Raw genomic sequence first — 25202 nt, 5'->3', positions numbered from 1 at the left:
CAGTCAATGGTTGGATGGTAAATGTTCTGCACAATATAGATTGTCTTTATGAAGAGATTTCTTTTATTGATAAAATCGCCAAGAAACCAAGAAACGTAAATAAATAATTATATAGAATTAATAATAATTCAGTAGTATAATATACATATATAATATAACACTGACAGAGACCATTTTGACTGCATGTTTTAATACTTTTTTAGTCTTGCATAATGCAATGAATATAATATAATAGAGTAGTAGTAGTGCAAATTTTACTTCAACAAATATGAATACTTCTTCTAATTTTTGTGGTTTTTGTTCTATTCAGCTGTTCAACAGAAAGCAATGACAGTGAGCCAACATTCAGAATACCAGGACCGTGAAACTGAAGCAGCTCAATGGGATTCATTCATTTTAATATTTACTCCTGTCCTTTTCCTGCTGAAACATGTCCAAATGCCACCTGTGAAAAGGGCATGTTGTGCTGACAGAAATGTTTTTCAGGCTGTGTGTGGTTTTATATGTACACAATCAGATTTCAACAGGGATCCTGTGAGAGACCAACAGTCAATTCAGAAAACCAGGAAGAAGGAAAATACCCTGCTGGCAAACAGAAAAAAAGAGGAAAGTAATTATAAACTCTGGGCCACTAGATGTCACTATTTTACCCCAGTAAGTTGCTCACTTTTGTCCTCTTAACTCTTTTTTTTTAACAGTTAAAAGTGATCTCAACCCGTTACAATGTGTCAACTAAGACAACAAGTTAAACCATACGTGTTTTGTTTTTTTATTCAAGCTGATACTGTCCTGTAAATTCCCAACCATTAGCAAATAAAGCTTTATTTCGAAATGATTGACCGGAAGCCGTACTTCTCGTGAGCATGAGCTTGACGTCAGCTCGTCTTGTGGTGTTTTGGTCCAGTCGAGCCCCCACTCACCAAAATGACAGCGAGGAAGTCTGGCTCCCGACTGGAGACCGAGATAGAGCGGTGCCGTTCAGAGAGTCAGTGGGACAAGATACCGGAGTTAGTACGACAGCTCTCAGCCAAACTAATATCAAACGGTAAGAAATGTGCGGGGTCCCTTTTGTTGGTTCATTCAGTGTGTAAGGCCTTCTCCCTGCTCGGAGTCCTCGGTACTTCCTGACAGCGGCAGCCGATGCTGGGAGTTTTCCAGCACTGTGCGCTGTGGTTAGAGCCAGTTAACGTTAGCTAGCAAAGGATTGTACCACTGTTCGGCAGTGCGGTGTGCGCACACCGAGATACACTGATGTGAAGATACGGAGAACTTACTCTGTGACCATTAGTTCCTGTGGTCTGACAGCTGTGTCTTCTCCCGCTCTCCCGTCAACCGAACTCCATTCAGAAATCTGTCACTTTAAGGTTAATGATGTCTTTGCTTGACTTCTATCATAAACTAACCAAATTCTGAAATCTGAAGGTTTTTATTTATGGTTCCGCATCGTAACTAGTTTCACTGAAGTTAGCTGTGTGGCTAACTTGCGTGATTGCTACATGCTAGCTGTCAAACTCCTTACTGATGCTGGATTGTCAGCTGCACAGCAGGCAGCACAGCAATAGTAAAGCTGTTTGTGTAAACATAAAAGCCCACCTGTATATGTGCTGTAGATGTTTACCTTCTTCACATCTGATATCATATCAACTCCTCTTCATATGAAAATGAGCTGCCCTACATACAAGCAGATTTAAAAGAATTACATGTAAACACCATCCTATCCAGTTTACATTCACCCACTGTCATTTAAATATTACTCATGGTGGCCCTCATGCAATAGATCCTCCAGACTGACCGATGCTCTTCTGTTGCAGATGTGTCTATCTTGCCACCACTGCAAATAGCAAAGGCAGACTGCTCATGGTAGTTAATACATTTAATTACCATAAAGACTTCTAGTGTGATTTATATCTCCTATATGCTGCCTGAAGTCATAAAACAGAAATATTGATAGATCAGTGTCGACTGTTAGCCAAAACAAAACAACTCTAATGGCTTCAGTGAGTGTGTTAAACACCCCCAGACCCTAAATGCGGCAAAAATAAGTAATAGCATCTGATGTCTGTTGGCTTTCAGTGAAATAACATTTTTATCTTGACGAGAAATGTTTCCACATGTTATTCTTGCGTAGAATATAAGTCAGTATATTATATATTAAATAGAATAATGTAGAATCCGTGTTGCTACCATTATGGAATGTACTGAGAGCTGCGAGCTGGCATCAGTAACAGGATTACTGCTCATTTCACCCTTTGAGCTTCTAAACACACTCACTCACTGGATTAAGAAGCTTGTTAAGGCTGTATATAATACAGGCTGGTATGTACAGCCAGGAGAGCCCTTAAGGCTGACACATTGTCATTAGATTGTCAATTGTGTTGTTATTTAGACCTTAAATTGTCTATCTAGATTAAACTTAGATTGACCTTACAATGCAATACAGTGATCCTGGATCAACTATATATCAGTTTTAGATTAAGTATTAGATTAGATTGATTTTAGATTTAATCTGGCAAACATCTTGTGGTGTGTGTGTGTGTGTGTGTGTGTGTGTGTAGATGACCTAGGGGAGCTGCTGCTTGGGGAATGCAAGCTTCAGACGTACCTGAAGGAGAACCCCATCAAACAGGGAGCCAGCCCCAGGGGCCCCCAACCCAAACTAGTGGAGGTCAGGAAACACCTCACTGCTGCTCTGGACAGAGGAAACCTCAAGGTAACTGTGGATCTTGATTGTGTTGTCACTTGTTACAGTTTGTTTCTTACTTATTTTACAAATTGATTCGTGTTTCTGTCTCAGTGTGCCACAAACAAAATGTGGTTAATGTAAGCTCTTCAAAATCGGTACATTAAAATCTGTATATATTTAGACTTTTTAAATTCCTATCTTCTGTCCTGCAGGCCGATTACCTTCAGGAAGCCAGCGTGCTGATGGCTAAACTTTGCTATGTGGAGGGAGAACACAGAGACGCTTTAGGTAGCACACACACTCCTCTGTCTTGGTTTATCTTCTCATATTTCGTTTTTGTTCATTATGTTTTTATCAATCAAAAAAGTGCAGATCGATTTAGTCTTTAATTGATGTATTGACAGGTCACTACAGCAAGGTGAACCTGGACGACATGCAGCTATTGGGAGCTCCTGTGTATAGGCTGTCCATGATAGCAGAGGCATACGCTACTAAAGGTATAAACACACATAAACACCCAGCCTTCATCTCATTCTTAACCTCGCCTCACCTGCCATCACTCCAGTCTGCTCTAACCTCTGCACTACTGCTCTGCTCCACATGGTGGCAGTAGAGTGTCACTGCTGATGAACAGCTTTGGGATGTACTGTCTTATGAATTCTATTCTTATTTGATTTATCTGTGTAAGAGAAAACTTATTGCTTGTTGATAATATATGAATGTGATAACTTTAAATGATTCGTTATGAGGCACAAATCAATCATCAGTAGAGGGAGATGATCATCCCAGTGTTAGACTACAGCGATCCACTCTACCACAAATATGAAATTATATATAGAAATGGTCTGAAAGGCTAAACTGAATCCCAGACACTGATGAGTGACTCATGGCCATCCTTTCCCACTCTCTCTTGTCGCCCCCTCTCCCCTCAGGACTGTGTTTAGAGAAGGTCCCAGCTGCCTCCCCATCTCTATCCAATAAGAACACTGGCTCTCCGTTGTCCAATAGGGGCGCAACAGAGCGGGAGCAGGAAATCATCACCTGCTATGAAAAGTCTGGAGACATTGCTCTGCTCTACCTGCAGGAGGCTGAGAAGGTAACGTGTTTGTGGCCCGGTAGTTTTTTATGTTACGTCTGTTACGTACAGTGTTTGAAGTTGGCCTACTTGTCTCATAACTATCTGCTGCAGTATTTTCTCACACGAGCGTTCTCCAAATGTCTTGTGAGCGCCTGGACCCCCATGTGTTCTGCCATCCCTGTGGGTGTGCGATGAATATTCTGCTGACAGTGTGCAAGTTTGACTAATGCATTACCGCCCATGACAGCCAATTGGCAAACAGATCTCTTCCTCTTTTTTTTTTTTTTTGAGGATGTCTGAGAGGACAAACAGACTGAGTAAACTGCAATAAATGTCAGGAGGATGTATATCAAACAGTGCCAATATAGATATATTCTGTAAACTTCATATCACCTGGATAAGGTCACTAAGGAAACTGAGTTATAGGAATATTTTTTTAATATCACAGTGATATTATATATTAGCTAAGGTTTAGGGCCTCATCTAAAAATGTCATAGAATAGTGAAAAATATTTGTCACGAAGTCTTCAGTTGTGTTATTTAGTCTGACCAGCAGTCCTAACCCCAACGTTTACTATCATGTAAAGCAGCAAATCCTCATAACGGAGCAGCTGGAACTAGAGACATTTTAGCGCAGCGTGTCTGTGTGGTCATAAAAAGTCCTAAAAATATCTTTAATATGACTTTTACAGATCTTAAAATTTGATTAGATTAATGAAGTTAACATTGATTGTTTAGGGTTGCATTTTTCATGTTGTAACAATTACAAAATGAAACCAACATGGAACAAATACAGATTTTCCTTAAGCAAATTACCTAAATCTTTATTAAGAATTTTAATATAAATGAAAACACTATACATGGACGTTCTAAAAACACTTGTTAGTAACATTTCACCTCAGTGTACTGCCCCTTATACACAAACTAAACCAGCAGATTTTAACAAGTTTATTTATCAAACAAAAGTTAATTATTATGTCCCTATAATCATTTATTTGAGACACTGCTGGATTAATAATCCAAGTAACATTTAGGCCAAAAAAGCTGTATGTTACCAATAGTGAATAAAAGTACATATCTCAGTCCCAAGCACACATACTGTACTCGCTGCAAAAGACAGAAATATGATCCTTTCTGTTGAATTTCTTGCTTGGTTATCAAGTCTCATGCTTTTTCATCTTTAGAAATGAAATTTAGAAATAGAATGAGTGCGGCAGTTTGAGTCTCAGTGTTTCCCTCGAGAATTTATTGTGCACTTATTGTCTGACAACTCACCATAGCTGTGGCAAACTGTCAATCAGAAATTACAGTTATAGGTATACAGCTGACTCACCACAGCTCATTATTTTTAGTTAACCCTGTTTTCGGTGTGTTAACCATAGCTGTTCATTAAACGTGAAAGCCAACCTGGGGCTCTGCTGTTACAAATAATTTGAATGCAGTGACAAATGTATGATCGGTCTAATTAGTTTTTAACACATCATTCATTTGGGTTAAACTCTCACTGTCATTTATTTTTTTCCTTTCTTTCTTTCTCCTTTCTTTATTGCCGTATGTCTGTTTCTGCAGGCGTTGTCAGCGGGAATTCAGAACCGCAGCCCAAAGCCCGGCCCAACAGCCCAAGACCTGGAACTGGGCTACTTCCTGGAGACAGGCCTGCAGAGAGCCCACGTCATCCACTTCAAGAACGGGTAAAAGAGGGAAAAGGGTGGTGATGGATAGATAGATATTGGAGAGAAAAGGAAATTAGAGAGGAACAGTCAGGCGGTCAGTCACTTCAGAACCACAGCACAACAGATTTTACTGCTCAAAGACAAAAAGAAAGTTAGTTTGTATATACACTTTCACAGTTTTTTTCTAGTTTAGAATGGTTGCCGCAACAGAAAGAACAACCCGTTGTGGGCACTTTCCACCCACTTTGCAGTCATGGTGTTACAAAGCTGCTGACAGGTTGATAAAAGCAAAGTGTGAACACTGTTAAGTAACACACACAACAGAGAGTAGTTCCCACAGTGTTGTTGTTTTAAGTACAGAGGGAGCTTCAGGGCCGTGGCAGCTACTAAAGCCTTGTCCTGGAAGAAATAACTTTTTAGTGGCCTTGATGAAATCTGTACAATTTTCTGTCTCTGTAGCTCTTTTTTCCCTGTGTGCTAGCTCATTGTTTTGCAGTGTCAGGAGGGGGAACTTAAATGTACACACTGTAGATGTGCCATATTCATCCAATTGAATTCTGGTGTCTGCTATTAAGACATCATCACACAAGTAATGAAATTCAAACTTAAAGTAGAAAGTTTTGTTGTTTGCCAACATCACATACATCATCTCTGACCATAACAACCTTCAAAAAAACTTCATTTCAAACCTCATTTGAAGCTACCAGCATGCAGAATTGCCCAGCACAGTGTGAAATAAATATAAAATATATAAACCAACATCAAAGATCAAAGTCCTGAGACATGTGGATGTTAATGTTGGGGATGTAGTTTACTTTACAGCATCACTGTAACACAGGCTTTTGCTGTATCATCTTGCAAACTGGCAAAGTTGTGGAGCAAAGAAACATCTGCTAGTGTTGCTACTGAATATTCGCCAATTCACTGACTCTCATAGATGGAAACTTGAAAATGTTTCGAACATAGTGGAGTATACACACGTGTCTGTTTTGAGATATCTTGCATTCACACATACACATCCTACAGACTCTGACAAGTGTTTTTCTTCCTGTTTCCTCACCACATTGCCATAGCAACCTGACTAGAGGCGTGGGCCGGTTTCGGGAGATTCTTCGGGCTGTTGAGAACAGAACCACCCAGAGCCTGCGCATGGTGAGGACTGGGTTGGGAAGTTGGCCTTTTATATTTTGTTTTGAGATTAGGAGATGTTTATGGATCCCCTCATGCTTCTTTTTTGACTTACTTAAAGGAATAGTTTGACATTTTGGGAGATACGCACGGATTAAACAAGGTAGATATAACATGTTAATTAGTGAGCTTTACAGTTTCCGGGAGGAGTTAACAGCAGTGTCAACTTCTCATCCAATTTTCGGCAAGAAGGAGAATAAATTTATTTCCCCAAATCTCAAACTATTCCTTTAAAAATGTTGTTGCCTCCAAAGTAATACCCAGCTATCTACAGATTGCTTCAATTTGAAAATGTCAAAGTGGCTAGGGCGAGCCTAAACTTAAGCGCAGATTTCTATCGATGTAGATACAGAACCCACTACAAGGAGGTAGACTTCATATTAGGTTTTATTTGTACAGAAAGAATCCATATTACAGTCTGTGCAGGGGTAAAGTCATTAATATAACTGTTACCTAAGTATATTTGAAGCAAAGTAAGCTCCAAGTAAACAGATTGCTGCTGTGTTAGCACTGAGTGTCTTTGCCAAATGTGCATGTGTGTGCGTGTGTGTGCATGTGTGTGCATGTGTGTGTGTATGCAGACCATAGCCAGACAGCTTGCAGAGATCTTGCTCAGAGGAATGTGCGAACAGAGTTACTGGTCTCCTCTGGAAGACCCTCCCACAGTGTCGCCATTGGACGATCCCACACGGCAAGGACACACTCACAGCAAGAACTACACCCTAAGCCGACGCCCACGAGTGTACTCGGGAGAGAAGTAAGTGATAACGTCTGTTTGTTGGTGCTAAAGTGGGAATGCAATGGAAAATAGCCAACATGGCACCCAAAATTAAACTGTTGCCAGTGTACTTTTTCATAAGTAGCTCTCTCCATCTTCTCCACCACTCGGTTTTTCCCTTTTTCTCCTCTCATCCTTGTCCAACTCCATCTTTCTGACTCCTTCGGTGCATTTCTCTCTCTCTCTCTCTCTCTCTCTCTCCCAGTCTGTTTTGCCCTCAGGAGAACACAGAAGAAGCTTTGCTGCTGCTGCTCATCAGTGAGTCCATGGTGAGACACAGAAACAGTCTTTGAAAACATTTCACACCCTTTTCTGAAGCAGTAAATCCTGAACTCAACCTTATCACAGTGCCACTTCTATATCCGTATCTGTATTTGTGTGTTTCAGGCTAACCGTGACGCTGTCCTGAGCAGAATTCCTGAACACAACAATGATCGTATCATCAGCCTGCAGTCTGCCTCTGTGGTGTACGACCTGCTGACTATAGCTCTGGGCAGAAGAGGGCAGTACGAGATGCTGTCAGAGGCGAGTAATCCCTCTGTGGGCTGCATAGTCACAGCCATAGTGATTGTGAAAAGTGTTAAAGCCTGCAACCATAGTACGCCCACATAAAATATCACTTCTTTTTCACATTCATTTCCCAAACAAATGAGTGTTTCATTACAATCTAATTGGCTCTACAATGGCTGCGCAACTAGATAAAGCTTACAGAAACTCTGATAACGTTGATGAAACGTGTCCTATTTCTGATGTCTCTAGTGTTTGGAGAGAGCCATGAAGTTTGCCTTTGAGGAGTTCCATTTGTGGTACCAGCTCGCCCTGTCGCTAATGGCAGCTGGGAAATCAGCTCGTGCTGTTAAAGTCCTTAAAGAGTGTATTCGTCTGAAGCCTGACGACCCCACCATCCCACTGCTGGCTGTCAAGTTGTGTATCGGACCTCTGCACTGGGTAAGGACCATGCTGTAGACAGAAACACAAATAAGACTTTTTCCAGACAGGCATTAAAACATACATACAAATAGTCTGTTTGGAACAATAATGTGTGTCTGATTTTCTTTTTACACCAAAAAATATATACTTTCCACATTAAAATATGCAAATGTTCATTTCTAAAGTTTTGCTGCTGGACACAAGATGTCTCCTACTTCACTGGAAAGTCTCAGTGGATGTGCACTGGTGGCTTCAAGTTTCTACATCTCCTTAAAATCTGCTTTTCAATGAGCACAGAGAAACTTTCCACTTTCAGCAGATGAATGTGAAAACATCCTTCTAGTGTCAAACTCTGCACAGACAGCATTCAAACAGCACACTGTAGGAACAGGAAGAAAAACTGATTTCTGAGGGGAGGGGGACTTCAAGCTACCGTTATACATAAAATTGTCTAACTTTACCCCCAAATCTCTTCTCTCTTTTGTCCATTCTCTCTCATTATATGCCTGTCTACGCCCACAATCCAGTTGGATGAGGGGGACTGCTTTGCAAAGATGGTGATTGACATGGGAGAGAAAGCAGCAGAGTTCAGAGCCAAAGGCTACCTGGCCATCGGGCTGGTTTACAGTCTCAAAGCAACTGATGGTAGGTCTCTCTGTTTGTATGTGTTCTTCTCCGACTAGGAAGAACGATAAACTTGCTAAATCAGGACAATTTGTTGATTCTTACTTTAAAAGAATTGGGATTATGTTGTCGGTTAGTGTGGGGTTAAACTAGGAAATTTGGGTGATTCAGTGATGACAACATTAAAAGCAAGTCAACCAATCTCAGTTGAAAATTCCCTATGTGATGATTTCACATATAGAGATTTTAAATACTCTACCACACTGACTGTTGCTCTTCGTGTATTATTAATAATGTACCTGAGTTCATTCTGTGTTTCTCTTTCTGTCCATGACTCTGTCTCTCTGTGTCTCTCTGTAGCATCATTGCGAAGCACACAGGAGGAGTACCAGAGGAAAGCTTTGGGAGCCTTCCAGAGGTTGGGACTGAGCCATGCTGTTCCCTGCTTTCTCTTTTACACCCACATTTCCCTCATAATTATTGTGCCATAGCACAAACTGCTTTACAGTCTGACAAAATGTTAGCAAAACTGTTTTAAAGTATACTTTAAATTTGATATATTAATAAGGTGGTGTTAATATACATACTCTGCATTATTTATCACATTGATATAATGCTGCAATGTAGCCTCTCATTTTATATTCAGTCATTCTGCTTATTAATGTGGCGCTACAGTTTCTAATTGTGTCTAAATGTTTAAATATCCTCTGGTTTGATTTCTTACATATTCTATGACTTTGGTGCTGCAGCGCCTCAATTTCCCCACAGGGACCTTTAAAGTTTAATCTAATCTATTAACTTTATCAGCATGTCTGAACACACAAAATCTCTCTCTCTCTGAAGAGCTCAGAGTCTGTCTCCTACTGACCATCTAGCAGCCTTCTACTTGGCACTCCAGCTTGCTGTGTCCAGACAGGTAACACAGTCTTAAGTAATAACAGGATAAAGTCACCATGTTTATATATCATGTCAGACATCACACATCTGTCACTTTTATCCCGACTGTAGTGAAAACCTGTAGTTTGTATATATGTCTGTGTGTAGATCCCAGAGGCACTAGGCTATGTTCGACAGGCGTTGCAGCTTCAAGGGGATGATGTCCACTCCCTTCACCTGCTGGCCCTGCTGCTCTCTGCTCAGAAACACTACCACGACGCTCTCAATATTATAGAGATGGCTCTGTCCGAGTACCCTGAGAACTTCAAGTAAGACTCACACACTACCACACATCATTTAAAGCACACCAAAGTGAATTTCTGTTTCACTGGGTTCTTACCGTGTGTTCTTGTGCGTGCTGTGTGTTGTAGTCTGCTTTATACCAAGGTAAAGTTGGAGTCGATGTGTAGAGGGCCGGAGGAAGCTCTGCTCACCTGTAAACACATGTTGCAAATCTGGAAGAGCTTTTACAACCTTACCAACCCCAGGTACACACACACACACACACACACACACACACACACACACACACACACACACACACACACACACACACACTCCCCAAATGCAAACACTAATCCTGATATTTGTTTTGGTCTCATCCATTCAAACTAGTGATTAACTAAATTGGGTTGCACCAGTAAACTTAAGGAATGGCGTAGCCTCTTAAAATACCTAATGTGTTCATCAGTTGCTAGGACACGTGTAACTCTGTCCAATCAAAAGCAGTCAACTCTGTGAGGAGGAAGTCTATGTAGGATCACAAGCTGAGTTTAATCAGAGACGGTTCACTGAAGAGTCATTTCCTGTATCTGTGCCACTCCCTTTAGGAGACTAGCGGCAAGTCGTGAGTCTATTGACTGCAATGGGAGAAATGAGAGTATAGATTATGACATATTCTCTTGTCCCATAGTTACTGAAGTAAATATTGGACCCATTTTTCACAAGCCACATACCTTCTGAACATTCAGACACTAAAACAGACAATTTGGGAGAAAATTACCTTTGGAGACTAGTCTCTATGTTAGCAGCAGCGCTCGTGAGATCTGGCAAAAAATATCTCTTTTGTTTGTTGGTGGTGAGTCATCGTTGTAGTTTCACCAAAAATTCAAATAACTTTCTGAACCATCTCTGGGACAGCCCAGTGTGCTTTCGTCCATCCACCTGACGTCACAACACTTCCTAACAAGATGTGGAGATGGGGGAGGGGTGACACGCCCACTTAGGGAACTGGAAATGTAAACCATGTCACACCATTGTAATGTGTTATCTTCTGTTATAGAAAATATTTGATATAACTTCCAAAATATAAGTTGTAGGAGGTCAAACCATATATCTTAAACTTTATATATAATTTTTTACTGCTAATTCTTTATAAATGTACTTTACATGTGACTTACTACTTTTATTTATATATCCATACATCGAGATATGTATGTTTTGGGGTAGTATTCATGCAGTTTAGAATCAGAGGGAAATTTCGAATCATTCTAATGGTATTAACATGTTTTCTAGTTCAAAACATACTGTTTTATTTTTGTAATATGTAATTTAAGATTCCTCTAGTTTACATCATTAGTAAACAGGGTTTTGATCAAGAACCAGGTCTGATATTTTAACATATGTGATATTATACTTTTACTCTTTAATCTAACGGGTCATATGCTAACATCAGTGTTGTCAGTTGATTCAATCAGCTACACAACAGTTAAAGCTGTTTGTAAATATGGAGTAACAATCTTTACGTAAGAATTAGTTAGTGTGGTGCAACCAGTTTACATTTAATGGTGTGTAAATCTCCACTTTGTAAACATGTTCATTATAATGATTCTAAAGTTAATTTAGCCAGCAAACACACCGGAGCTCAGCTTTGTTTTGTTTGTCTGTGTGTTTTTATGCGAGTGTGAGTAAACATGTGTGTTCGTGGCAGTGATTCTGGGCGTGGCAGCAGTCTGTTGGACAGAGCCATAGCAGACAGACGACAGCTCAATGCCATGACTCTGCCTGACTTCAGTGACCCTGAGACCGGTACGCACACACACAAACACGCACAAGCTTTTTCACTCCTGTTCAGGAACCCCTGGGACCCCCACAGTGAAGCCCTGATGCCTTTATTGTACACGGAGAATCACCAGTTGTCAATAATCACTTAATTATGAAGAGGAGATAATGGTTTCCTCTTTCTTGTTTTTATATTGATCCATTCTCCCTCATATCTACAGATATTGAAGGAAAATGTCTGTAAAATCTCTCCCTTCTTTTTATTGATTTTCTATTGATTTTCTTTTCATGTTGTCCGTTTGATAAGTTGCTGCTTCATCTAGAAGTTATTATGATATTATGTTAAAGTATATGCAGTTTAAGAACCTGTGACTTATGTTTCTTTCCTTTCTTTATTCCTTGATTAATTTCACTCATTTCTGTTTTTTTCCTTTGTTTTAGTCTCAGGTTCTTCCTCTTCTCTCTCTGGTTTTGAACTGGTCTTCCCCAACTCCCCATCTACCATTTCCAACCTCTCCTCCCCACTGTCCTCCCCTTCTTCCCCTGTCTTCATCCTCCAGCCTCCTCCTTTCCATCCTCCCAAAAACCCATCCTTCCTCCCTCCTCTCCCTCCTCCTCCCCCTCCTCCTCCTCCCCCTCCTCCTCTTCCTCCTCCCGCGCCCGCCAAGACCAGGACTCATTCCTTTTGCAACCACGTCACTCTCCGCCAGCTCTCCTCCAACTGTAATGCGCCTTCACATCCACGTCGGCCTGTAGCATGTTGTGGAGAGTGACCTAGAAGTTTCTGGGAGATTGGCTCATTAATTAACTTGTGTGTTCAGTAATGAGAGGACTCCCAATATGTTTCTTACTCTGGTGCATAAACAGTATGTATTAGTCCTCTAGCAATATCCCTTTGGATAGTACATGGTCAGAATTCATAAAACCTAAAAAATGAACTCACTGATCTCGCTGTCGCTGATGTAGGCTATTTTATTGTTAAAACTCTTAGTACACACAGGATGTATGATCTGCTATGCACTTCCTATCTGACTGTGCTGCAACAGAGTTACCAAAAGTCTGCAGGAGCAGGACACAGCTCCTGACAGTCACTGAATAATATAATCAGTAATATTGTTCATAAACACAATATAGACATAGTCAAAAGTATGCCTATTGAATGATTAAAACACATCAGAACACTAGTTTCTTTTGTTGCCACTCAGCAGTGAGCTTACAATATTTTCCTCATATGATATCAGTATAATAATATAATCTATTTATATGATATTATATTATGAGGCTGTCTGCCAGTCAGAGGTCCTGCTGCAGTCAGCAGCTGTCGAAGCTGAACAGAGTGGGCAGAATATTCACAAAACACCCACATCAGGATCACCACACTCAGCCCAGTGTTACTGGACTTTACTGGTTTACCACACTAGTAATCTGCCAAACTGCAGTAACATCAACCTCACCTCAGTAGGAGAGCACATACTGTGGATCTGACTTTATCAATAAACAAGATTTTACTGTTTGGAACTAGCAGCAAAAACAATCATCCACGCTGTCACTAGTTTTGACAACTGTATAATGAAATATGTTGTTGTTTTTTACTTACCTACCTCTGTGTTTCTCAAAAATGCCTGCTTCAACCTAGATTATGAATTATTTAGTTTATTTCAAACAAACATAAATACAAGTTAATGTTCAGTTTTAGATTTCTGCCCTACTGGCAAACCTTCCTCTGACAAAAAAAATAGACAGACAAACACACATCCAGGCTTACAAAAAAGTCTCTCTGCCTTAATGCGTCTGTGCACTAGAATTTTTATTTTTATTCAATTGTAGCACGGTGGAACATACTGTCCCTTCAAAACAGGACAGAGATCTACTTCCAATATACAGTATTCAGCATCTTCTATAATCTACTAATTTATGTCAAGCAAAAAAATATTATAAATCTTTTCACTCAGTGTTTGAATAATGAATTAAAAAGCATAAATGACCATATCCACAAGCCCACTGCATATATTAAACCTGATATTTATATATACCATACAGTGCATTCAGAAGGTGTGTAGACCCCCTCACTCTTTTTACATTCTGTTATGTTGCAGGTTTATGCTAAATTAATTTTCCCTCATCAGTCTACAGTCAGCACCCCATAATGACGAAGTGAAAACAGAATATAGCCATATATAATATTATTGTATTAAAGATACCAGCCTTTCCAGTTCTCATTTTCTTACTTGGACAACACCCACTGGAGTGAACAGTTTGTCAGAAACACGCAGAAACATGCTGGGGATATTCTCATCACTGACTCAACAAGTAAATGACCAATACCCTGATGGCCTAAAAACTTGTTATGCTGTTTTTACGACCAATCCCTAAGATTGGAGACAAGGTGAATCTTCAAAGTTCAAACCTCACAAGCATGGACAAGGACTTCAAAACTGAACTGACTAACCTAAAGAGTACTGGATGTGCTTCATAGTCACTCATAGTTCTCAGAGCTGCTGTAAATCTGTGCATGTTAATATGTAAAAGGGATACTTTGGGTGTGCAGTAGAGCCTTTATCAACATGCTGCTGTTGCTTTGTGTTTTTGCGACTTCCTCAAGCCCTCAGGTGAACTTACTCACTTGACACACACACATTTAAGCTCCACACACTAATAGTTGAAGCAGCTAGGATTTAGCGTTCTGCTGGGTACTTCTTTGATATTACAGAAAATTATTTTTACATAATGCTGCTTTACTGTCTCTTCACATTCTCTGCGTTTCCTCTGCTGCTTGACTCTTGTTTTTGTTGCTGTTTTGCATCCTCCTCCTTTCTCTCTCTTTGGTTCTGTGAAGATTTTTCATTTGAGCCAAAATTAATTTGTCTCGTTTCCCGGTTCCAACCTTATGTTGTCTCTCCTTGTTGCCATCTCCTCTGCTAATGATGTTTGCACTGGAAAATAGTGGTTGTTATTTAGATAAAGTATTTAGCCGCATAAAGAAAACACACTTTTTTCCCCTCCAGAATGTGATTTTTCCGCCTGTGAACAGTTACATAATTTAAAACTGTTGCAATAAGTCCAACACAGTGATTTCACTTACTGAAAATCTGACTAGGTTCTTTTTGGTACTGAAGCACATAGTTTTTGTATGCGTTGTTAGTCAATTAAAAGGCTTTGTGAGGTATGTGTGGTGCAGACACCTCTAATTTAAATGTAACTGTGCTGAAATGCAAAATAATCTCTCATTTTCAGAATAACTATGAACCTAAGAAAATTCAGTCAACACAAAGCTCTCATGAGCAATAAAGCAGAGAAAGACGAGCCTCCTTCATGGTGTTAGTTAACTGAACTTTATGGCAATTACTACTGCAGATTACAGTGTGAAAAAGGCACAAGTGGGAGCAGCGTGTCTCATGCGATGTGGTCTAAGAGGCTACTGTGAAGAGTGAAAACCTCCTCACTGTGATCTGCAGTCTTCCTTTTGGGATCAGCGTTCTTTTTCTGTCTTAATTATTTGGATACTTCTTCTCTGTCTCTTCTCTTTCAATCATTAACAGTCGTCTTTTCTGTTTTTTCCCATCCCTCCGTTTTTCAAGGCGGCCTTCAGGACGCTAACACTCTTGGTTTTTCCTCCATGTTTTCTGTTTGTAAGTAGCCATCTAACCTCCATCTGATCTTCCTTTTTTCATCCATTGTCCTGTCCACCCTTTGGTCCCCGTTGACCTTCCTTTTTCTGACGAGGCTCTGATATATGTACGATATCTGAACGAAGAAAATATGTACATATATCCTCTGCTTTAACGTGAAGCCTGCAGCCAGTTTCCAGGAGAATTGTGATAAATTGTTGCCCTGTTGGTGGTACAGTATATGATTTAAAGGAATACAACGACTTAAAGGAATATCTCTCCGAAAACCTTGTGGTATACACATTCTTTGCAATTTGTCAGAAGGAAGCAATGTGAAAGTATTCAAGAAACAACTTTGGATTTTGCTGGAAATAAATCTTTTGGAAAGCTTTACAATACAACACACGATGAGGGTGCTGTTTTCTAGCAGATATGTGCTGGATGAAGCACCCTGAAAGGCAGATGGAAATACCAATTCTGAGATGTTTATCCCTTTCAGTAAAGCAAAAGAGATGGTAAATGATCACAGAGTGACTGCAGAAAGGAAACAAAGAAGCCGCTTCCTGCTTGTAGAACTAATATCTATGAAATGTGTCTGTAATATTGACAAATACTAATACTGACTGTGCAGCCGGCATGAGACAGAATTGTTTGCAGTAATTTTACCGAATTATTACATTTAATTTGCCATGATTTAAAGTTATTGTGGAAAGGTATGAGAGAACAAATGGTTAGATAAGAAATGGTCTAGAGGAAAAAATTATGTGGTACTCCATTGATAACAGATCTGTGCATCTGTTACCAAGATTTAGTTAGTTTATTTTTACCATTTATACTAACACTTGCTCTTCGCTTACTCTGACTTTTAAATGAACTGTCCATCTGCTTGCTGCTGTTTAAATATGCATTGCACTAACTTGGAACTAACCAGCCTCTGATGTTGTGATAAGTGGTATTATTTCTTGTAATATATAAGTCAATGTATTCCTTTAATTCAGTGAGCAGCTTTACTGCATGCGTTGCTGTGTGAATTGACCACATTTTAGGCACAAACCGCTGCAGGAAGCTTCCTCAGTAATCTGTTGGCAAATCTCTTAACTTGTTTCTTTATGTTTAAAGCAAATGTTTTCTTATGCTTCAAGGTTTTTTTTTATTTATTTATTTCTTTATACACACACACACACACATATATATATATATATATATATATATATATATATATATATATATATATATATATATCATATACATATATTCAGTGGAAAGATTGACTTGAATATTAGGGGCACAAATGGTATAAGTGAAAGCAATCCATATGAAAATATACACCACTACTTCTCTCATTCTCCAACTGTTTCTGTCGCTATTCTCATATAGGCATTACAGCGTGTGATAAGAACACAAAGTTCACAAGGGTAAAAGGGGTGAATGGGGGTGTGGGGTGGGGCAAGAAAAAATCAACTATGGAACAATACAGTTTGATTCAACATACTGTAACACGTTCAAATGTGCTGCACTAGGCTGGGCTGCTGCATGCTGCCATCTAATATATGACTTCTTACAATGTCCCTCTAAACCAGACGACTCAATTTCAGATGCATCTGTGTTGTGTGTGAGAGAGAGAGAGACTTCTTTTTGTCATTCCCTTAAATCCATCAGCAATACTCGTTGCTCTTTCACACACAGAGCTTCAATATGCAAATGTTCTGTTTTTATCCTTATCTCATTCATCTTTTACACATGGAAAGTTTCTGACCCTTAACACACAAACACATTTTATGTCAATGTAGAGAAAGGAGGAAGAGTATTTGGGAGTTTAATAATAAGAGAAGAGGGCGGGAGATCTTTTAAAGTAAAGCTTTTAGCCCAAGCGAGCTGCAACCATCAGTCGATTTTAATTTAGTCCATGTTTAAGGCATAGAAGCCCCATATTTATGTTATCTAATCCCTGCAGGCTGCAATTGACATGACAGTTCAATATAACAAAACAAGCCCAAAGCGAACATGTAAGTCATTATTTTCACAGTCTTTTAAAGAAATCCATTGAATAAAAACAACAGTCTCAATCTCATAATAAACAATAACGGTATCAATATTTTATAGCATTTAATGAGGGCGTTAAGCAACAGAAACAAATCTGTTCTATAATGTTAAAACAGTAAAAGAAGTTCTACAAATACATAAATATATAAATTGCACGCAAATCATCATCACAGATCGAAGAGGATTAAATCATCATTGTTGAGTTAATATTTATCAGCTGAACCATTGGACATTTCAGCCTGAATAATTGGAATCGGTGGTAACTGACACGAAAAAGGGCGTAACAGAGTGTAGCTGTAACAAAAATAATATGTAAAATGGGTAAGTAGGCGATGAAAGATAAGTGGCAAGTTAAAACTTTATACATAAATATTATGACAGTTGACAATGAAAATATCATATGTTTTATATATTGTATGTTATACATATAAGTATATATATCTATACATATATTATGTTTTGCTTTCACAGAGCTGCTGTCCCTTCTTTGGTGGCCATTTTGCGCCCCTGTAATAAACTGATTTAGCTTAATCGCAGAGACAAAATCAGAGACACACGTCTTTCAATTACTAATCAGCAGAGTGCAGACTGGTGCAGTGTTTATGCATGGTGGTGCAGAAATTAATTCATTTTAACCTGGTTAATCCAGGGCCTTAACACTGTTAACACTGTGGAATGGTGTGGACTGATTAAAGGCTTTAGTGCAGGAACAGGAAACTGTGTGCCAATGTGGGCCCAGAGACTTGAGCTTTTTACCGCACCCAACACACAGATTTCACTGTTCCTCTTTTCTCCCAGAAGTTGTGGGAATTAGTGAAACTTGCTTGTGTGTTTGGTTGAGTTAACACCCTGCATTGTGGCACATGGCTGCCTAACGCTGCTGTAGTAGTTAGTCAGTACCAGTAGGAGATGGCGTGTGTAACGGTTTGATTCTCTCCCTCCAGGTTCGGTTCATGCTACATCTATAGCAGCGAGTCGTGTAGAGCAGGCACTGTCTGAGGTGGCATCGTCCCTGCAGAGCAGCGCACCCAAGCAGGGACCAATGCACCCCTGGATGACCCTGGCTCAGATCTGGCTGCATGCAGGTATGCACACGTAAATGAACAGTACATACATGAAAGCGCAAAAGATGAAGATACTGGGCTGGTGTTTTTGCTTTGTTTTAAAATGAGGTTTTAGTACTGTTTTGTAAACAGGGTTTGCAAGAGAGAGAAAGGCTGGATGAGATAATGATTGTGGTTCCGGTCTGACCACAGCCACACAAAAAAAACATTGTAAACATCTGTTCTGTTGTTATGATCAGTAGGTGGGTAGGTTAACATGACCTGAAATAATATATATATAAAGTTTTAACATCCCATTGTTACCATGTCTGTTAACCTTAATGTAGCTCAGGTGGCTGTGGTAAAGTTAGGTTAACACATTAACATCCTGTAAGCTCATGTAGCACTCCCATGAGCCCATGTGAACTTTTCCTGGAACTCACCTCTGGTCATGTGTGTGGACAGTCAACATACTGTAGGTCATGTAATGCCTTGTTGACTCTAGAATATTTCTTAGCAAACAGTAAGTAAGTAAAGCTTTATTTATATTGCACACAGTTGCAAAGTGCCTACCACACCCGCAGGAAAAAAAAAAATAAAGTAAAAAATAAATTACAATAAAAAACAGCAGAGCGAGAGACAGACCACACTTAAAATGAACCAAAACACAAGATAAAAAGCAACTATAAAGATCGTTTTTTAGAAACCATGTACACAGTCCAAAAATTCAGCGAGTCTGTGCGATTGGGGAAGATGATTCCAGAGGGCTGGGGCTAAAACAACAAAGGGTTAGTTGATTTAATTTGCAGTTTAAGCAAGGGATGGATAAAAGGCAAGATTTGAGGGTCAGAGGCCTGGGCAATAAACCAATAACAAGATGTGTATCTGCAGATACATATTCTACAAAGGTAGATAATATAGTTTCACTTCAGTGTATTAAATGCAAACCACCATGAAAGCATGTAATGAATATACTCTGGCTCATAATCGTATCCCTTGATAATGGACCGTGCTATGATTGAATCACCATAGCCTCTTCCACCCTTTGGAGTACGCAGCATGTCGTCAGTCACTACCTACATCTGTAAAATCTCAAGAAACAATGATAACTGAAATATGAATACTGGCCCACATCAAATACCGAAATGCCCCCTTCCCTACACTATAACTTTGTGTTGCCCCCTCATTATGACACATGATCTTCCTCCTAGCATAGATTTCATTAAGCAAAAAGTTGTAGTGGGTTAGTGGGCGTACTGGCATTAGTTCGTAGGACTGCATGTAACAGCAGTCTGATGATCTTTGCAATTACTCCAGAATTAGATTTCCTTTGGAGTATGCTGGAGCCCTGATTCTAATTTCTGGCCTGTAGAAGCAAACATAAGCACACTGAAGAGTATACATAAACAGATGCAGGCAGCACGCACACACACACACACACACACACACACACACACACACACACACACCCATAGGCAGAGGTTGTTTGTGTTCCTGTTTATCTCTCCAGCTGCTTCCTGTCAGAGGTGGTCATTTCCAGCTTGGCGACACAGCTAATGTAATTATCCAATCAGAGGACAGACAGGCAGACCGTTCAGACTCATTTCCTCAGTCTGTCTGTACAGTCTGTAGTTTGTATCTTCATCACAGCAATATACAGAATGCATTTGGTGACCTTGATACTGGAACATTTTTTTTAATAATGCAATTTGAGGGAGAAAAATTGGATTATGTTTTTTCTCTCACATTTTCTGCTTCTTCCTCTGGGAATTTTAAATGTTTCTGCACAAATAAAATCAAACTTTCTGTTAGAGGGTTTTAAATCATTTTGCTTAAACTCAAGGGCTGTCAATGTCTAGACCACAGATAAAATATATATTATATCTAATACCTCAGGTCAGTGACAGATTGAAAATGTTACTTCCACATAATGACAACATTTATGGGAAATGTCTGAGTTTGATGAGGTTGAGGCTGCCGGTTATATTGACCGTTATCTCGTTTGTGTCCAGTAATTATACCAAGCTACTAGTTGATCCGAGAAAGAAAGATACTGATGTTTGAAACTGCTGCGTGTTGCACAAAATGGAGAGAAACTTGCTGAACTCACAGTTAAACAGTCATGTTTGAAATCCCTGTCTGTGTTTCTCTGATAGCTGAGGTTTACACCAGCATGTCGAAGCCCGCCGAGGCCTCGGCCTGCACGCAGGAAGCTGCCAACCTCTTCCCCACATCCCATAACGTGCTGTACATGAGGGGGCAGATAGCCGAGCTGAGGGGCAACATGGACGATGCCAAACGATGGTATGAAGAGGCCCTGTCCATCAACCCTACGCATGTCAAGACCATGCAGAGACTGGTAACACGCAACACACACACCGAACACACTAACCCTAACCACTGATCACAGTCTGATCTTCTCCTCCTGCTCTGTCCTTGTGTTTGGTCTCTCGAGAACGTAACAAATCTTGTCCTCTCAGTGTCCATACAGCCTGAGGGTTTTTGTGTTTTATGTAATTAGCCATAGTCCTCTGGGAGAACCCCATTAGAGAAGAGAGGGACCAGTGTCTCCTTTCTTTCTTCACTGTACACTCCTCTACCTCTTTCCTGTTTGTCTGTCCCATTTGGAGCACTGTACTCTGCCTCTGTCATTCACTTGGAGGTTTCACCATATTGAAGACCGTCCCAAACAAGTTAGTATGGACTAGTCTTGGAGGGCCTGACTTACCATGAATTTCTAAGACACCACAAATTCATGTAGGCCAGATCCAGAATGCATTGTATATTGTTCAACAACAAAAGCAAATTTTCATTTTCATTTTCAGTCATATTTTCAGACCTTCATGTCCACAAAAAAAAATGCATAAATCACTAACACCACCTGTGTATCTATAACAATGAGACATCAGCTCACATGATTAGTTATATCAGTATCTTTGAGTCTGACAACGTCAGTTGCCAGAGGAGAAATACCACACAACAACTGTGCAACTACAGATCTGTAATTTTCACATAAGTAAGGTGTGACACATTATTTGCTTTAATTTGCTTATTTGCTTTACAGATTGCTTTAATATGCATATATGTCCTAATTAAAACCAAAAAGGAAAACCTCAACTTTGTTCTTGAATTTATTTGACTTGTCTTGTACCCGTACCTAGGTTTATTTAAAAAATATATAGCAATCCAATTCTGGATTGAAGAGGTGAGGGAAAGTGGAAGCAATTTAGGACAGTTTATTTGCTGCTCCATCATCATATATGGACACCTGTGGCTCTGTCATAAAGGATATAACCTATGAAAATAATGTAGCTCACTGCTTGGTGACATTTTATTGATTTACTTTCTGCAATAAAGTAGAACTGCACAATGACAACGAGGCTAACAATAAAACTAGTAATGTTACCAGTTAGGCCACTGCATTGTTGCCGTAAGTGATTCCCATAAAAGTGAATCATCACTGCCATGACTGCCTTTATTAACATACATAGCAACCCACATTCATCACAGCAAGGTGACAGACTACAAGCCTAATAATGTCCTTCCTCTCCCACCCTTTTTCTTTTTTTATTCTCCACAGGGTCTGATTCTTCACCAGCTGCAGCGCTACAGTCTGTCTGAAAAGGTCCTGAGGGACGCTGTGCAGGTTAACAGGTAGGTGTGGGTTATATATATATATATATATATATATATATATCTGTGTGTTTGCCAATACAATATACATGATTGTTATATTTTAGGGCATTCACAACAATATTTCTCTTTCTCCTCTTCTCTTTTTTTTCTCTCCTCACCTCTCTTTTCCTCTCCTATTCTCTCCTTTCTCCTCCCCTCCTCTCCTGTTTCCTCTTCTCCTTTGTTTCGATTTCTCTCTGCTTCCTATTTTTCTTTTTCCCCCTTTCTTTCTCATAACCCCCCTTTTCCTCTCCTCTTTATCCACCTCTCATCTCTCCTGTTATCTCCCTTCTTCTCTCCTGTTTTCTTCCTCTTTCCTTGTCTCATTTCTCCTACCCTTCCCTCCTCTCCTTCCCCTTCCTCTCTGCTTCTTTCCCCTCCTCTCCCCTCCTCTCCTCTCCCCAGTACGGCTCATGATGTGTGGAACAGTCTGGGTGAGGTCTTGCAGGCTCAGGGAAACGCTGCCGCTGCCACCGAGTGTTTCCTCACCGCCTTGGAGCTGGAGGCCAGCAGCCCCATCCTGCCCTTCACCATCATACCCAGAGCACTATGAAACACACACCCTCACAGTTCTAGCCTAAGTACTGTAGCACAGTGGCACAAATGATGGACCTGCAAGTTGCACACACACAAACACAGCATGCCTGCATGCCACTTACACAAGGTTTTACTGCCGTACCCTCAGATACACACACACACACACACACACACACACACTCACTGTATACAGATTCAAATAGTACACATGAACATGCCTACCCGCCACCCACCCTTCCTACAATGCCTTGTTGTGGCTGTGACACCTGACACCTGTGTGTGAGGGTATGTGTCTGTATGCGAGTGTGTGTCGATTTGCGTGCCTGTTTGTGTCTGTGCATGTGCACCCATGTCTGTGTATGTGTGCCAACATGTTGCCTGTGCATTTGTGTCTGGTTGTAAGTGATTTGTAGTATGCCGTGTGTGTTTGTTGTTTTTTCCTGTTCAAAAATGTAAATAAGACTCAGTTTGAGTTCCCACCCTGCCGTCGCTAGCATTCAGAACAGTTTACATTTTGTTTACGTTATTTAGTCCAAAAATACACACACACACACACACACAGTTTCCTTTTCCTTTCACACACTGAGGGTAAGTTTAGACTATCTGACAAAAAATAAATGTGTTTTATTAATGTTTCCTTTGTAAGCCAAATATTACTGATAATCTCAACCAGACACACACACACACACACACACGTTCACTTGCTGTATGGCTGGTTTAGAACAGCCAGATCTTTGAGAATCAACTAGAGCATCAAGAAATAAGATCAAGGGATCGCTGAGGAATCAATCAGTAAAGTCTAAATGCCAAAACACAGGCTGCATTTACACACACGGGATATCAGATTTGAAACGTCCAATGGATAGCTGCCAGTTCTTGAATTAAAGCACTCTTTTTCTCACGTGTCAATCCTTTAATGCTCCTTTGTTGAACCATACTTCCATGACATTCTCTGGTTTAACACATTTTCCCAATATGTGCACTGTTCTCCAAGGGAAGTTTTGGAGCTAAAGGAATAGTTTGAATTTTCCTTTCTTACTGAGTGTTAGATGAAACGATTGCTACCACTCTGTTTGTACGGTAAAGGTAAAGCTACTACCAGCAGCACATTAGCTTAGCAAACAGCAGCTAAGGCTCATCTATTAACACTGTAGGTTTCTGTACAGATACATGAAATGTAATGTAAGTGTAAAAAGATTTAAGTTTAAATAGAGACATGCTAATTTGTGAGCTTTAGATGTGCTGGTTAGCCAGGCTAGTCCTTTTCCCCCCTGTTGCTGGTCTTTATGCTAAGCTAAGCTAACCGGTTGTTAGCTCTACCTTCAGGCTACTAGCAGCTGTAGTCACCTCCAAAAACTCGATAATGTTACAGATAACCTGTGAAGTTTCTTGTAAATTTGTAGAAAACTGGAGCTCCTGTGAAACATTCATAGTTTAACAAAGTGTAATCATAAATGGGAGGAATCTGTTACACACGTTTTCTCAAAAATCAGATTTTCTGTTGTGTGTAAATGCATCCAGTGATTGTGTTGTCTTTGTGTCCTGTCACAGTCATGTTAAATACAACTAGATAAATATAGTTTTTTTGTTTCATTATAAATACAAATGATTATTGTTGTATATTTGATTGTTCCAAGTGTATTATTGTTATTATTTTAGAAAGTAAATTATAATTCTATTTTCTGGAAAGTTATGCTGTTGGGGGAATAAAAGGATGAAGCTGATTGAGTTTGTTGATATGAGCTCAGTCAGTGAGTCCTTTGTGCTGTAAATGAATGACTGAAATTAGGATGATAATAATGAGAGATAATAAAAGTGGTCAAAAACTTTATCTGTTGAATGACCCATCTTTTTTTCAGACTGAGTTTCAGCTATTCTTTTTTCGTAATAACACACCTGATGTGTAAGGCTTATTCACGCAGTCTGATTATATCTTATGAAAAAAGCACAAAATGAAAGCGTCAAGAAGAACAACAGAAACTAGAAGTACAGCTATCTGAGTGTGAGAGGGCATATAACCAGAACCGTACCAATACTAATCTTGAAGCAACTCTGGCCACAAGAGCAACACTTAACTCACTGCAAGATTCGCAAGGCAAAAACTATTTGAATTTGGTAACAAACCCAGCAAGTTTTTAGCCAGCCTGGTCAAGAGTAGATCTGATTCTCAGAACATATCTCCAGTTAAAGATGTCTCTGGGCAGGTGAAAATGGATAGCAATGGCATGAATAAGGTTTTTATAAAATTTTATGAAAAGTTATATACGAGTGAGCAGACAGCAGGTTTTTCTAGACTCATGGAGAGCGTTTTCTCTCAATCTGAATCTGCCCAAGCTTAATGACCAACAAAAGACAGTATTGAATGGACCTATAATACTGGGAGAAGTAACTGAAGCAGTTGGTGT

General features: G+C 39.8%; 1 protein-coding gene across 2 annotated transcripts; it reads left to right on the top strand.

The window, feature by feature from the left end:
• The first annotated feature begins 857 nt into the window (after window positions 1–857).
• On the top strand, window positions 858–24628 carry ttc7b (tetratricopeptide repeat domain 7B). 2 transcript variants are annotated; one of them, XM_051392197.1, is made up of 23 exons: window positions 858–1045; window positions 2556–2710; window positions 2896–2971; window positions 3088–3180; window positions 3616–3779; window positions 5331–5452; window positions 6508–6586; window positions 7204–7379; window positions 7606–7669; window positions 7788–7925; window positions 8160–8348; window positions 8858–8975; window positions 9315–9372; window positions 9798–9870; window positions 9999–10159; window positions 10262–10378; window positions 11821–11918; window positions 12333–12614; window positions 15470–15520; window positions 18487–18627; window positions 20742–20944; window positions 22166–22239; window positions 22666–24628. In XM_051392197.1, exons 1-23 carry the CDS (start codon window positions 925–927, stop codon window positions 22811–22813), a joined length of 2901 nt encoding a protein of 966 aa, XP_051248157.1. In that variant the 5' UTR covers window positions 858–924; the 3' UTR covers window positions 22814–24628. The 2 variants fall into 2 exon arrangements, with proteins under 2 accessions (XP_051248157.1, XP_051248147.1); XM_051392187.1 differs by lacking the exons at window positions 12333–12614; window positions 15470–15520 and having other exon boundaries at window positions 860–1045.
• The last annotated feature ends 574 nt before the right edge of the window (window positions 24629–25202 follow it).

This window comes from Dicentrarchus labrax, unplaced genomic scaffold (genome assembly GCF_905237075.1).
Source record: "Dicentrarchus labrax unplaced genomic scaffold, dlabrax2021, whole genome shotgun sequence".
Classification (NCBI taxonomy): domain Eukaryota; kingdom Metazoa; phylum Chordata; class Actinopteri; family Moronidae; genus Dicentrarchus; species Dicentrarchus labrax.
The sequence above is the reverse complement of the archived record's forward strand: the minus strand, read 5'-3'. Positions and strand labels throughout refer to the sequence as shown.

Coding starts and splice junctions, on each gene's coding strand:
- ttc7b (XM_051392197.1), top strand. CDS start 925: ATGACAGCGAGGAAGTCTGGCTCCCGACTGGAGACCGAGATAGAGCGG. Junction 7,926..8,159: donor AGTACGAGATGCTGTCAGAG/GCGAGTAATCCC, acceptor TGATGTCTCTAG/TGTTTGGAGAGAGCCATGAA. Junction 10,379..11,820: donor TACAACCTTACCAACCCCAG/GTACACACACAC, acceptor TGTTCGTGGCAG/TGATTCTGGGCGTGGCAGCA.